This window comes from Phocoena phocoena, chromosome 1, assembly GCF_963924675.1.
Source record: "Phocoena phocoena chromosome 1, mPhoPho1.1, whole genome shotgun sequence".
NCBI lineage: Eukaryota > Metazoa > Chordata > Mammalia > Artiodactyla > Phocoenidae > Phocoena > Phocoena phocoena.
In genome coordinates, this window is record NC_089219.1 from 43,919,051 (window position 1) to 43,934,757 (window position 15,707).

At 46.6% G+C, this 15,707-nt stretch overlaps 1 protein-coding gene across 1 annotated transcript; it reads left to right on the forward strand.

Annotated features, from left to right (window-relative positions):
- The first annotated feature begins 6,737 nt into the window (after positions 1-6,737).
- On the forward strand, positions 6,738-13,716 carry GPX7 (glutathione peroxidase 7). The gene is made up of 3 exons (XM_065891063.1): positions 6,738-6,925; positions 11,195-11,456; positions 12,959-13,716. The coding sequence occupies exons 1-3, from the start codon at positions 6,791-6,793 to the stop codon at positions 13,120-13,122; spliced, it is 561 nt and encodes a 186-aa protein (XP_065747135.1). The 5' UTR covers positions 6,738-6,790; the 3' UTR covers positions 13,123-13,716.
- Positions 13,717-15,707: the final 1,991 nt, after the last annotated feature.

Genomic DNA, 15,707 nt, shown 5'->3' on the forward strand with positions numbered 1-15,707 from the left:
TGTCATTGACTAGTGAAGTTCCAACATGTCTTTATCGTTTCCCTTTCATCTTACGATTAATGCAAATGAAAATATCAACAAACATCCTAGAACTACCCTTGTGCGGCAGCTGCAGCCATTAGCTGGCTGCCGATACAAGTTTGCCAAAAATCTATTCAAGCATTCTGTGAGAATAAATTGGCCATGTGGAATTCACAATAAGGAGTATTGTATATTTTATTATCATTTGTGAATTACTTGCTATGCATCATTTATATGAGTAAACTTTGTAATAAACTTCTATGGGTACACACACGCACGCATGCACGCGCACACACACACATACACCTTTTTTCCCCTAGGGAGCTGGTCGTTAAACATTTACCAGCAAAGCACTGCTAATAGGCAACTCAAACTTAACAGGTCCAAAACTGAACCCTTGGTGTCCCATTGCAAACCAGTTGTCCCTGCTGAATGAAGACGGTGTCTTCATCTCGATTAATGGCAACTTCATCCTTCCAGTCGCTCTGACCAAAAACTTTGAAATCATCCATGAGTCTTCTGTTTCTCTCAGATCCTACATCCAACCTATCAGAAAATCCTTTTGCCTCTACTTTCACAATACATTCAGAATCTGACTACATCCCACCACTTCCACTGCCATCACTTTGATCTAAGCCTCCATGCTCCCCCACGTGGATGATTGCAATCGCCTTCTGACTGGTCTCCTTATTTCAATACTGCAGTCAGAGTGATTCTGTTAAAATAGAAATGTCATTCCCCTGCTTAAAACTCTTCAATGGCTTCCCACCTCAATCAGATTCCAAGCCTGTATCTTTAAAATGCCTTACAAGTCTCTGCCCCCACTCCCATCCCATTACCTCTCTAACCCCATCTCCTGCTACAGTTCCCCTCCCTCACTCCACTGCAGCTACACTAGCCTTCTTGCTGTTCTCCAAACACATCACTTCCTGCCTCAGGGCCTTTTACTTGTTTCCTCTATGTGTAATGTTACTTTTCTTCCAGTTTTCCCCATTGTTTTCTCTCTTCCTTTGATCTTTGCTCAAATGCCACTTTCCCAGTGAGGATCCCTGATGCTTGAATTAAAGTTGCAATCCCTTCCCACCCTACCGCCACATTCTCTCTCCCTCTCTCTTGCTTATCACCATCTAATGTACTATATGTTCCATATTATAAATTTTAGTTATTATCCTTTCCTGTCCCCACTAGAATGTAAGTTCAAGAATTTTTTGTCTGTTTTATTAACTACTATATTCCTGGCCCTTAAATCAGTGTCTTGTACATAGTAGGTGCTCAACAATTTGTTGAACAAACAAAACATTAATAGGTATTCTAAATACCCATAAAAAGCTTCTTTGAGCTTATTATGGGAAAGAGGAGTATGGGGGAATCCACAACTGAGTCCTCTACTCCTCCGGGTGCTCAGCTGAGACTGTGTGTGCATTTGTCTGTGCCTGTAGGTCTCCTGTTTGTATAGATGGACCACCTAGAAATAGCTGTGCTCTTTCGGGAACACCAAACATTCATAGTGGACTGAAAATTAAATGGTAAAATATACATTGTTGGCTAAAATCAACATTTCATATTAGATTCCAACATAGCCAAGTAGTAAAAGTCACCAGAGGGTTTAAGAAAAATGAGTATTTACTGAGTAGCTAGCACGTGCCTGGGAGCACAAAGACGATTCAGGTACAATCCTGCCTGCCCCCAAGGAGCTCACAGTCTGATGGGGAAGGTAGGCCATGGAAACAGACAACTATACAATATTATCATCATCCCTCTAACGGGAGAATGTCCTAAGTACGAAGGCAACAGAGAGGAGAGAATGATTACTTGTAGTAGCAGAGGGGGATGATATCTGAGCTAGGTTCTGAAGCATGATTGGGGAGGAGGGAAAAGCCCAGAGAGAAATTTACAAGTGAGAGACATTTCATTATAATTTTTTTTCCCCTTCTGCTTACTAGAAATGCCTACCTATCTGGACTTTAACAGGAAATAGCCTGGCCAAGCTTGCAGAACTCCAAGTTGTGTGGCGCAGAATTTGAGAACTCCTGGTTACTGGGACACCCAAGGAAAAGAGACCAAAAGATTCACAAGGGCAAAGCAGGGAAGAGCGGACCATTTAATTCCACAGGACCCATCAGAGGCTTAAGACTCCCAAAGGAAGGGTGTGAGGAAGGAGTATGAAGGGCAGAAGTACTTTATTTCTGCCTTGGCCCTTGCCTAGGGTACCCTTTTTCCTATTCTCCACCTCTCCGTATGATGTTATCTGCTTCTGAAGAGAGAGGTTGCTTGGTAGTACAGAAACATCTCATGTTCTGAATCTGAAGTCCCGGGTTTGAGTCCTATTAACTGTATAATCTTGTGCCCAGCTTCAAAATCTTTGCTTGCCACAGTCTAGAGCAGGGGTCCCCAAGGCCCGGGCCACGGACCGGTACCAGTCTGTGGCCTGTCAGGAACCGGGCCGCACAGCAGGAGGTGAGCGAGAGGCCGGCGAGTGAGTGAAGCTTCATCTGTATTTACAGCCACTCTCCATCCCTCGCATTACCGCCCCTGCTCCGACTCCTATCAGATCAGCGGAGGCATTAGATTCTCATAGGAGCTCGAACCCTATTGTGAACTGCGCATGCGAGGGATCTAGGTTGCGCGCTCCTTATGAGAATCTAATGCCTGATGATCTGAGGTGGAGCTGAGGCAGTGATGCTAGCACTGGGGAGCGGCTGCAAATACAGAGTATCATTAGCAGAGGGGTTTGACTGCACAGAGACTATAATATATCAATTGCTTGCAGACTCATATCAAAACCCTATCACTGAGTGGCAAGTGTAAACAAGCTCAGGGTTCCCACTGATTCTGCATTATGGTGAGTTGTGTAATTATTTCATTATATATTACAATGTAATAATAGTAGAAATAAAGCGCACAATAAATGTAATGCGCTTGAATCATCCCGAAACCATCCCGTGCTCCACCCCCAGTCCGTGGAAAAACTGTCTTCCACGAAACCAGTCCCTGGTGCCAAAAAGGTTGAGGACCGCTGGTCTAGAGAGTGAAGTCCAAGCTCCTTGGCTTGGCTCTCAAGACCCTTCTCCATCTGGCACCTGATGATCCCTCCAGCCTCATCTACCCCAAACCCCTTCTCAGCCAACAGCCAAGCACTTCTCTTGGGCTTTGTGTCTTCACAGACACTGTTCCCTCAGCTGACATCTTTCCCCTCCCCCTTCCCAAACTGGAGAATTCCCATTTCTCTTTTAAGACATGATTCTGGTGTGACTACCCCCAGGAGGCTTTTCCTGACGGCTAGTTTAGCAATGGCCACAAAACCCCAGAGCTTCCTCTATCCCAGCATGTGGAGTACATCTGCTCTTGCCCCTTTACTATCCAGAGGAATCTTTCTACAACATAGGACTCACTGCCTCTCCCCTGCTTAAAAAAGGAAAGAAGTTTCATTTCTTGGCTTAAAGACCATAACCTTCACTGTGGCCTGCCAGGTCTGTGTGACCTCACCCCTGCGTTGCCTCTCCACCTTTCTCTTCTCACCCTTTGCTCTCTCTGCTCCAGCCAAACTAGCCTTTCTTTCTCAATGCACCATGTTTTTCTCTCAGGACCTTTGCACTTGGTTTACCCTGGCTAATTTCGACTCATTCTTCAGAGTCCTGACTTCAGACTATACTACAAAGCTACAGTAATCAAGACAGTATGGTACTGGCACAAAAACAGAAAGATAGATCAGTGGAACAGGATAGAAAGCCCAGAGATAAACCCACGCACATATGGACACCTTATCTTTGATAAAGGTGGCAGGAATGTACAGTGCAGAAAGGACAGCCTCTTCAATAAGTGGTGCTGGGAAAACTGGACAGGTACATGTAAAAGTATGAGATTAGATCACTTCCTAACACCATACACAAAAATAAGCTCAAAATGGATTAAAGACCTAAATGTAAGGCCAGAAACTATCAAACTCTTAGAGGAAAACATAGGCAGAACACTCTATGACATAAATCACAGTAAGATCCTTTCTGACCCACCTCCTAGAGTAATGGAAATAAAAACAAAAATAAACAACTGGGACCTAATGAACCTTCAAAGCTTTTGCACAGCAAAGGAAACCATAAACAAGACCAAAAGACAACCCTCAGAATGGGAGAAAATATTTGCAAATGAAGCAACTGACAAAGGATTAATCTCCAAAATTTACAAGCAGCTCAATAACAAAAAAACAAACAACCCAATCCAAAAATGGGCAGAAGACCTAAATAGACATTTCTCCAAAGAAGATATACAGACTGCCAACAAACACATGAAAGAATGCGCAACATCATTAATCATTAGAGAAATGCAAATCAAAACTACAATGAGATATCATCTCACACCAGTCAGAATGGCCATCATCAAAAAATCTAGAAACAATAAATGGTGGAGAGGGTGTGGAGAAAAGGGAACACTCTTGCACTGCTGGTGGGAATGTGAATTGGTTCAGCCACTATGGAGAACAGTATGGAGGTTCCTTAAAAAACTACAAATAGAACTACCATATGACCCAGCAATCCCACTACTGGACATATACCCTGAGAAAACCAAAATTCAAAAAGAGTCATGTACCAAAATGTTCATTGCAGCTCTATTTACAATAGCCAGGAGATGGAAACAACCTAAGTGCCCATCATCGGATGAATGGATAAAAAAGATGTGGCACATATATACAATGGAATATTACTCAGCCATAAAAAGAAACGAAATTGAGCTATTTGTAATGGGATGGATAGACCTAGAGTCTGTCATACAGAGTGAAGTCAGTCAGAAAGAAAAAGACAAATACTGTATGCTAACACATATATATGGAATTTAAGAAAAAAAAATGTCATGAAGAACCTAGGGGTAAGACAGGAATAAAAACGCAGACCTACTGGAGAACGGACTTGAGGATATGGGGAGGAGGAAGGGTGAGCTGTGACAAAGCGAGAGAGAGGCATGGACATATATACACTACCAAACGTAAGGTAGATAGCTAGTGGGAAGCAGCCGCATGGCACAGGGATATTGGCTCGGTAATTTGTGACAGCCTGGAGGGGTGGGATAGGGAGGGTGGGAGGGAGGGAGACGCAAGAGGGAAGACATATGGGAACATATGTATATGTATAACTGATTCACTTTGTTATAAAGCAGAAACTAACACACCATTGTAAAGCAATTATACCCCAATAAAGATGTTAAAAAACAAGAAAAAAACAAAAACAAAAATTTCTTTCCTCTGGAAAGCCCTCTTTGTGCCCCCTCCCCAGGCTAGTTTAGGTGGTGCTTACCACAATAGTAATTTTAGAGCTATTTATGAATGATTTGATAACTGTCTCCCCCATGCTGTCTTGTTCATCACTGTATGAGGGGCACCTAGAACAGAAGCTGGTGTAGAATGGGTGCTCAAGAAGTGTTTGTTGGGCTTCCCTGGTGGCGCAGTGGTTGACAGTCCACCTGCCGATGCAGGGGACATGGGTTCGTGCCCCGGTCTGGGAAGATCCCACATGCCATGGAGTGGCTAGGCCCGTGAGCCATGACCGCTGAGCCTGCGCGTCCCAGAGCCTGTGCTCCGCAACGGGAGAGGCCACAATAGTGAGAGGCCCGCATACAGAAAAAAAAAAAAAGAAGTGTTTGTTGAATGACTGTGTAAGTGCTTAGCCTGTACCGCATTACATGAAAGCTCCAGTTTTCTCAAGCCAGCCTGTGATCTCCTGGAGAACTAGTACAGCGTCAGCACCCAGCACCGTGCTTGGCACTTAGTGGGGCTCCATAAGGGTTTTCCAAGTTTGGGAAACACTGTGAAGTGCTGCCCAGATCCCCATCAGTGAAGACTTGTAACACCAGCTATTGGGAATGCTGTCAGTGAAGAGCCTTTAACTGTCAGCCCCCCAGGGACAGGGCCCCCTTGGCTCCTGTCATAGCCCTTCCCAGATGGCCCCACATCCCATGAAAGATGAAGGCAGGGATATTAGAGGCCCGGTCTGGTCATCTTAGCTCATCTGGGGACAACTCTGATGGGCCATTCTAGTTCCAGAGCCCCTGTGGGGTCAGCCATGACTGTCCTTGGGCCTGCGTGGACCTCTGGACTTCTGCCCACTCCTGTTCCCTCTCCCTCCCTTCCACAGGTGTGGATCCCAAGGGCACTCCCTCATAAACACCCTTTCCTGAAATCTCCATCTCAGAATCTGCTTCCCAGGAACCCAACCTGAAATAGGCCCTCTCTCTTCTCTTCTCCTCTGTCTCATCCCTTTCAGGGGACGTCCATTCATTCACCTAAAGTTCGTAGGCACCATTCAGCTGACAAAAAAGTTTCACATCCATTTTTCTACTACTCTCATTCTGTACTGTCTAGGTGCGTCAGGAAGGCAACAGATGGAGAAACTGGGGCCCAGAGAGGTGCAGCGACCAGCCTAAGGGCACTGCACTAATTAAAAACTAGCTAAGCTCCCAGATGCAGTTTTCCACCTCTCTTTCCCTACCTAGTCGCTGCATCCTGGAGCAAGAGGGAGCCTCATTGAAACGAATTCCGGTCTCAGTGGGCAGAATCCTGACACCACGGCTCTAGGGTCCGGAAAGGGGCGCGGAGTCCAACGCTCCCGCAGTACAGATGGGGAGACTGAGGTCCAGAGTCCGGCTGTCCACCGCCCGCGGAGAAGGGGGCGCGTCCTGCCCGGCTGGCCGCTTGGAGCCGGGGCCGCCTCCTCCCGCCCCCCGCGCCCGTGACCCCAGCCCTGCCTTTGCCTTTGCCACGCCGCCTGCTCGGGAGCGAGTCATGGTGGCGGGACTGGCGGCAGCATGGCTGCTCCTGGCGGCTGCGGCCTGCGCGCAGCGGGAGCAGGACTTCTACGACTTCAAGGCGGTCAACATCCGGGGCAAGTTGGTGTCTCTGGAGAAGTACCGCGGCTCGGTGAGTGTCCGCCCGCCGGGCCTCGGCGCCATCCAGCCGAGGCCTGACGGGGGCGCCCGGCGGCCCGGGACCCTGCCGGGTGTGGCTCCGAGGGGCTCTGGCCGCCCGGCCACCCTGCCCTGGCTCCCCACCCCCACCCAGACATCCCGCCGGGCGCGGCGCCCCCAGATCCTGCGCCGGATCTGTCCCTCGACTACGTGGCATGGCCCGGCGCGCGGTGAAACCCGAAACTCTCGCTGCCGGCGCCGATTTCCCTCCCAGCGATTTTGGGCAGCGGGGCCCAGCCTCTCACACACTGGTCTAAAAAGTAACCCTAGCATCCTAGGGCCTTTGTCTCTCCCATCCCCAGTTTCCACGTTCGGAACAGAGGGAGTTGGTGATAATCAGTCCAGTGAGAACATTGTGGAAATGAAAGCTCGGTGCGGAGGGAGTTACCATTTCAGACACACGGGGACCTTACACAGATCATCCTTTAGAGAGTAGTACACTAAGTCCCAGAGAGGGAAGGTCGCACAGTGCTAGAAAGCACGGAGCCTGGAGGAGAACCGCTTATCCATCCGTGGCCTACTCTAGACAAACTTTTTAGCTGGGATCTCAGGCTGAGATTTAAGTGTCATCCAGTATAACTGCTACCTCCTTACCGAGGGGGAGTCTCAGCTCAGAGAGGACTTGAGAGAGGAAGTGTGCCTGGGTGAGTCTTTGAAACAAGAGTGAGTTTTAGTAAGACCAAGAAGAGCACTCCAGGCAAAGAGAACTGTCAAATGCCAAGACTCAGAACTAAACAGCAAGAATGGTGATGCTGGTGGGGAGGTCTTCAAGCAGTTGTGCTTGAAGGAGCATAAAGCATGAGGGTGAAAGATGAGGCTGAAGAAGGTAGGGAGGGATGAAGAGGGGCCTTGAACGCTACCTTCAGAGACCGAAATGTCGCACTGTGTGTAATGAAGAGCCCTCCAAGTTCACTTCTCAAGGTGGACCTCAGGTTGTGGTGTGGAAAGGGTGGGGAGTTGGTTTCTAATGGACAGGGAGGCCCAGCATCCAGATTTGGATGGACCACACACACACACACACACACACACACAAATGGCTGTTAGCATTCTTCTCCCAGGAGCAAGGCCATCCTTAGTGAAGAAAGTACTCTCTAAGCCTTGGAATTCTCAGTTATCCTGGGAGTACTGGGGATAGTAGTCCTTGTCCTGATTGCCCCCCGCCCCAAGGTATTGTGAGTTTCAAATGAGGTGACAATGTGGAAGCACTTGGTAGAGTGCTCTGTGCTTGTGTTTGTGGGGCCCCAGCAGGAACCTCATCCAGGACTCAGGGCAAAGGGCCAGTAAGAGTAGGGCTCATTGCCATTCAGGCCTTCCCTTCCCTCTGGTGCAACTCACCAGAGAGCCCCAGGTTTAGCACTTGACCAGCTCTGCTACTCATTAATTCATTATTTATTGTTGAGCACCTACTGTATACTAAGTACTGTGCCAGCCCTGGGGATACAGCGGTGAACAAAACAGCTAAGTTTCCCCTTTAACAGAGCTTATATGCGGTGGAGAGGAGAAAGGCAATAAACAAGGAACGGAGAAATGAACAATGTAATTCCTAATAGAAATAGATGCTAAGACAAAAACAGACAAAGGCTATTTGTTTTCAGAAGTAATAAGGCATCCAGGATGTGAGGAACAGAAATCCTGGAGAAAAATTACCTGGAAAGTAGTCCCAGAATTCTGAGTGTTTTCATCCTCTAGGTCACTGGTAAATCCTAAAAAGCATTGGAGCAAGAGGCCTAGAAATCAATCAGAAAGAAAATGAAAAAAAAAAAAAAAAAACGAAGTCACACACCTGCTACGAGGTAGAGTTAGAATTTGAACCCAGGCAGTCCAGTTCCAGAGCCCATGTCTTAATTTCCAGCTTATTTCCAACTTTAGAGGGAAACCAGGAACAGTCAGTCCAGGGAACCTGTAAACGAAACTGTGTGTTAACCCAAGCTTCTTGGTTTGCCACTTGGGCGATATGGTCATTCATTCACCTGCAAATAGCTACTGGCTCATTATGTGTATTTTACCGTGGGTTTTTTAAAAATTGGAAGCAAAAAACACTGGCTTCTTTGTAGGCACTACATGCCTGCCACTGGGTCCAGCCCTGCAGACATAGCCATGAGCAAAATCGTATGGTTTGTGCCCTCACGCTAACAGGGAAGACAGTCATTTAGACCAGTGTTGAGTGTAGATAAATGGGTGACACTCAGGAATGCCCTTGGCTACACCGTGAGGTTACGTACATATAGGCCTGAGTGTAGTGTGTATGTGAATGGTTTATTTGTTTGCTTGCTTCTGTGTACTCATCTGAGTCTGCATCTGTGCTTGTATACATATATGTAAATTTACTGTGTGTATTTAGGTGTATCTGTCTGTGTCTTGGTCACTCTAAAGATAAGCTTTTTGGATTCAGGCACGGAAATAGAAATAGGATTTCCCTCCTTCCAAAAGTATGGGCAGACACACAAGACGTAGGTTAGAAATAAACAACCTTTAATGCTCTCAATGCCCAAGGATCCAGTAAAGAAGAAAGAGGAAGACCTCTAACTAGTGAAGGGAGCTAAGAGTCCCAGTTTCTCACCACCAGAGGCGCAATATGGCATATGCTGACAAAATGGGGGAGGTTGTTCTAACAGCCTGTGGCCCCAAGGAATGGGTGAGGGAGATACAGCACAGTGGTTCTCATCGCCTAGCTCAGTCGTTCTCAGCTGGTGGTGATCTTTTTCCCCAGGGGACATTCGGCAACGTCTGTAGACATTTTTGATTGTTAAGACTAGTCGTCTAGTGGGTGGAGGCCAGGGACGCTACTAAATATTCTACAATGAACAGGACATCTACCTCACAACAAAGATTATCCAGCCCCAAGTGTCAGTAGTGCTGAGGTCGAGAAACTCTGTCCAGCCTCAGCAGTCTGTGCCCGAGCATGTCCAGTGCCCCAGGCTGCCGAAGGTGACCCTCTTTATGGAGCCAGCTGGTATAATCCTGCCTCTCCTAAAAAGTGGCCAGGACTTCCCTGGTGGCGCAGTGGTTAAGAATCCGCCTGCCAATGCAGGGGACGCAGATTCTATCCCTGGTCCGGGAAGGTCCCACATGCCGCGGAGTAAATAAACCTGTGAGCCACAAATACTGAGCCTGCGCTCTAGAGCCTGTGAGCCACAACTGCTGAGCCTGCATGTGGCAACTACTGAAGCCTGCACGCCTAGAGCCCGTGCTCCGCATCGAGAAGCCACAGCAATAAGAAGCCTACGCACCGCAGCAAAGAGTAGCCCCCACTTGCCGCAACTAGAGAAAGCCCGCACACAGCAACAAAGACCCAACGCGGCCAAAAATCAATCAATCAATAAATAAAATTAAAAATATATATATAATAAAATAAGAAGTGGCCAGAGAGATAGGGCTTGGCTACCTAAACACAGGGTGAGAATTTAAATCCTTTAATAATATATAACTAGAAGCTAAAAACATAGCATTTGTGCTAAAATTATAACTGCAGTAATATAATCAAGTTCCATCAGCCAGATTTATATTTATCACCGAACGGCAATAAATAAATATATTATAAGGCAATCATAAATTTAAGGGTTAGTCTAGTGATAGAAGAAAGTGGTATTTGTTTGCTGGAGGGAGAGGGGCAAAAAGGGATTGCCCTGAGGTTCTTCGGATCCTTTTATCAAGAAAACCATGTCTGTCTATGTACCCATTCAGGTGATCATATATATGTGCACACTTACTTATTTATTCAGCACATACTTTCTGAGACTTTCCCATGTGTCAGGCCCAGTAATGAAGTGAACATAGCTCCTGCCCTCAGTGGGTTCACATTCTAGAAGGAAGACCAACACATGTATAGGCAACTACAGTGTAGAATGATGAGTGCTAGTTGACTGAGCCAGAAATTGAACCCAGGTCTGCCTTTTCTCTCTCCTGTATCACCTCCTGATGTGCGTTCACCAGTATGTGTGCCTCTCTCTGTGATGGTGTTCTGTGTGTTTGTGGGCATGTGTGATGTGTACTAATGTATCTTTGTGTCGAGGGGCACAGGCATACCCATTCATGTGTATTGTGTACTTATTCTCATGAATGTTTATGTATGTGTTTCACACGTCTGTAAGACCCTGCATGTTTATGAGAGAGAGCATTAATTGTTGAGGGGGGTCACATACGTGGGCATGTCAGGCCATGTACAAGTGTGTGCCTCTTCACTGGTTTGTGTATGTGTCTGGGTTTTGCTTTTGCCACCCAGGTGTCCCTGGTGGTGAACGTGGCTAGCGAGTGTGGCTTCACAGACCAGCACTACCGGGCCCTGCAACAGCTACAGCGGGACCTGGGACCTCACCACTTCAACGTGCTTGCCTTTCCCTGCAACCAGTTTGGCCAGCAGGAGCCCAACAGCAACAAGGAGATTGAGAACTTTGCCCGCCGCACCTACAGTGTCTCTTTCCCCATGTTTAGCAAGATCACAGTCACCGGCACTGGTGCCCACCCTGCCTTCAAGTACCTGATCCGTGAGTCCTGAACCTTTCCCTCACCTTCCCTCAGCTGGCTGAGGCTGTGGCTCCCTGGGCAGCAGAAGCTACTGGCTGGCTGGGTGACCTGGGGCCCCTTAGACCCGCACAGGCGGGTTGATGGTCTGTTCTAGCACTAATCTTTGAGGATGAGCTGAGGAGTATTCCTGCTTAAGAATATCTCCGTCCCTGCTGCCTTGCAGTTCTCCCTCAGAGTCACTATTGCAGACTTCTCTGGGCTCCTGTTTCCATCTGCAGTGGCTCCTAGAAGGAGACTGGACCCTCAGATTTTAGTCAGTGTGAATTAGTTGAGCTTATGGACTTAGCTGCAGGCAGGGGATGCCACATGCCTGGAGAAGGCCAGCCCATATCTCCTGTCCTGAGTCAGAGGCAAAGTGTGTAGGCCACAGGAGAGAAACCTTCTGAGCTAAAATACCAGATCTTGGGAATTCCCTGGCAGTGCAGCAGTTAGGACTCGGCACTTCCACTACCCGGCCTGGGTTCAATTGCTGGTTGGGGAACTAAGATCCCAAGCAAGCTGTGTGGCGCAGCCATAAAAAAAACCAAACAGATCTTAATATTTGAGAAATAGATTCCTTCTGCAGAAGCCTCAGAACCACAAAATGGGGTCATTAGCCAAGCTTGTCATTAAGTACTGTTTCCTTTCTCAGGCCTCTCCCTTCCTTTGGGGACTCCATTTTTGCCTTCTCCCACCTCCTATTCCATGCTTCTGGTTGCCTTCATATCCCTCACTACCACCCCCCCACCCCCACCCAACACCCCTCACCCCCCACCCCCCCCACCCCCCGCCAATCCATTCACCTGGAAGAGTAAATAACAAACAACAGTGTAGCAAACAAAAGGTCCCTTACTGAGGAAATTTGAATTTTGTTTTGTGGGTCAATCCTAATATTTGTTTTTTTTCCCCTGTGTGTTTTTATTAGTTCCTTCTCAGTTCCCGTAGTTATAGATCAAACCTGGCTGTGCTTTGGAAGCACCTGGGGACCTCTTAAAAATGCATTAGCCTGAGATCTACTGAAGCAGAGCCCAAGAATCTGTTTATATTAACCCCCCTCCTCCACCACCACCACCACCATGATTCAGATGCAGAGAGTCCATGGACTAACATTTGGAAACCATTGAGATTTAATCAGAAAATAGGATATAGACTGTGTAGTAGTTTGAGGTCATTAATAAAGGAAGGTCTGACGTTGCCTTACCCAGCACTTCACAGAATCATAAAGCAGTAATTCTCAACCTGGGCACCAGATTGCAATCTCCTGGAAAGCTTTTGAAAAATACTGATGCCTGAGTCTCACCCCCAGATATTCTTACTTAAGCGGTCTGGGGGTATGGACTGGGCATCAGGATTTTTAAAAGCTCTCCAGTTCATTCTAACTAATAGAACCACTACTTCAAGGGAGGGATGGACACCAATAGTGGGATTCCAGGAGAGGGGACACAGGGAAGCACACTTTGCTCTCCTTCTTCCTTTGCTCTAGAGACTTCTGGAAAGGAGCCCACCTGGAACTTCTGGAAGTACCTAGTGGCCCCAGATGGAAAGGTGATAGGGGCTTGGGACCCAACCATGTCGGTGGAGGAGTTAAGGCCCCAGATTACAGCGCTTGTGAGGAAGCTCATCCTGAAGAAGCGAGAAGACTTGTAACTACTTTCCCTCCTCTCCCACTGTCCCCTCCCCTCACTGTTCACGAGTGACCAAAGCAAACTCAAATGGTGCTACGAGGGAGAGACCACTGACTCTCCTTCCTCCACTCTTATCCCACCTACCCCATCACTCCTGTCTGGGGAAAATTCTAGTAGTTTGATTATTTGAATCTTAGAGCAACCTGTAAGAACCCCTGACCAGTGACAGCTCTTGACCAATGACTCAACAACCAATAAGAACCTCTAGCCCCTGAAAACATGTGGCAAATAGAGGTACAAGCAATAATCTCCTACCTGTTATGAACTCTCTAAAATGAGGCCAATTCCTACCTCACAGGGCTGTTGCGAGATTGAGGATGAAAGGCCTACGAAAGTGCCTAGGGCAGTGCCAGGTAACTAGGAGGCGTTCAATAAATGTTTTTTGCATACGAACCAAAAAATAAGTTGTGATCAATAAAAACTTGAACCCAACATGAATTTCCAGCCATGAGAATCCAGGCCAAACATTTGTTGTTGTTATTGTTTTCCTATGTATTTCTTTCAATTACAAAAGTAATACAAATTCATTGTAAAATAAGATGATACAAAATAAAAATGAAACTATCCCCCTCATTTCCTATATGGTCACTCCCTGGAGGTAAACACTGTTCGCAGTTTGGTACCAAGTCTTCCCAGACTTTTTTTATCAAGCCTATCATTATTGCCCAATCAGAATTCACTGACCAAAAGTACACTACAATTACAAACAGGCAAAGGATAAGAACAGATAATTCACAGAAAAATGGAGACGGATAATGAGGATATGAAAAGATGTTCAGCCTCATTCAAGTTGGGAAGATTTTGTTAAATGATAATACCTGTCATTGGTGAGGATGTGCAGAAATGGGCATTCGCATAAGCTGTCAGTGGGACAACAAACTGGCACAGCTTTTTAGAGGATGACTTGTCAATATCTTTTAAAACAATATGTTTATATGCTTTGATCCACCATTTCTCCTTTTAAAAGACTCCCAAACTGTGCAAATATGTGTGTACAATAATATGTATGTACATTGTTCATAATGGTGAAAATTCGATGCAATCCTTGTTTCCATCAGTATGGTTTGGTAACAAATTATGGTACAAATCCAAATGATAATAATAACTAATACAGGGCTTCCCTGGTGGGGCAGTGATTAAGAATCCGCCTGCCAATGCAGGGGACACAGGTTCAAGCCCTGGTCCAGGAAGATCCCACATGCCGCAGAGCAATTAAGCCCGTGGCGCCACAACTACTGAGCCTGCGCTCTACAGCCCACGAGCCACAACTGCTGAGCCCGCGTGCCACAACTACCGAAGCCTGTGCACCTAGAGCCCGTGCTCCACAACAAGAGAAGCCACTGCAATGAGAAGCCCGCACACCACAACAAACAGTAGCCCCCACTCGCCACAACTAGAGAAAGCCTGTGCACAGCAACGAAGACCCAATGCAGCCAAAAATAAATAAATAAAATATTTTTAAAAGGGAAATAATAAAAAATATATTAAAATAATAGTTGTTCAAATGAATGAATTAATTTCTATGCTACCATAGAAAGTTGTCCAAAAGTGAAAAAATGGCAAATTGTAATGAACACATGCACACACAAGAAAACATCCAGTACAAACAAGAATAATATTTTTATTAAAAATTTACAATGTTAAGTGTGAGAGAGAGAGGGAGGGAAGGAGGGAGGGAGGGATGTAGACCAAACTATTAATGGTGGCTGTCCGTGAGGGCGTGGGGTGGGATAACAGGAGTCATTCACTTTCTTTGTTAAGTATTTTTGTAATGTTTGAATTTTGTGTGTAAAAATACGTATTTCACTTTTATATAAATATAGAAAAGAGGTGATGAGCAGAGTCACTGACAGATAACTTATCGGCCAATGAGAATTTCATGTCTACTTCTCCCAAAGTCACTCTTCTAGAAGAAGGAAACTCAGATTCAAGTCTTGGCTGTGCCCTTGACTCACAGACTGAGCAAATTGTTCCCCCTCTGCTGTCTTCCATTTTCCTCCTGGACAGTGAAAGGGTTGAACTGTGCTCAAAGCCTCCCTTAATGATCCTTCCCTAAAGCTGCAAGAGTAAATGAAGGCTTTCTGTGGGCTGACCACATAGCACCCTGTGGTGGCCTCCAGCCTGTCCTAACACACCCTCCTCCAAGCTCTGGCTCTGCACGTGGTCGTTTCCGCGTGTGTGCGGGTGCACACACACACACACAGTGAAATCCAGCTATCACAGAAATTTTTGTGATGAACAACTCAGAACTACGTTCTCAATGGACATCTCTCTGACCTCACCCTACTTGACCTGTCAGCCGCTTCTGACATTGCTGATTGTATGACTCTTCTCCCTGACACATTCTCTTCCCTTCTTAGTTTTCCTGCCCCTGTCTTCTCTTGGTTTTCCCCCATCTCTCTGAGTGCTCCTTCCTTCTCAATGTCTGTCCATGACTCTTCCTCCTCTGCCCACTCCTTCCCTGTTGGTCTTCCTTAGGCTTCTAGGCGGGTCCCTTTTCTCACTTCATATACTCTTCCACAACCATCTCATTTTTTCCTCATGGTT

Bases quoted from the DNA above. Each gene is read 5' to 3' on its own strand.
- GPX7 (XM_065891063.1), top strand. From the start codon at position 6,791: ATGGTGGCGGGACTGGCGGCAGCATGGCTGCTCCTGGCGGCTGCGGCC. The intron at 6,926-11,194 runs GTGAGTGTCCGC...TTTGCCACCCAG, and splicing joins TGGAGAAGTACCGCGGCTCG to GTGTCCCTGGTGGTGAACGT. The intron at 11,457-12,958 runs GTGAGTCCTGAA...CCTTTGCTCTAG, and splicing joins TGCCTTCAAGTACCTGATCC to AGACTTCTGGAAAGGAGCCC.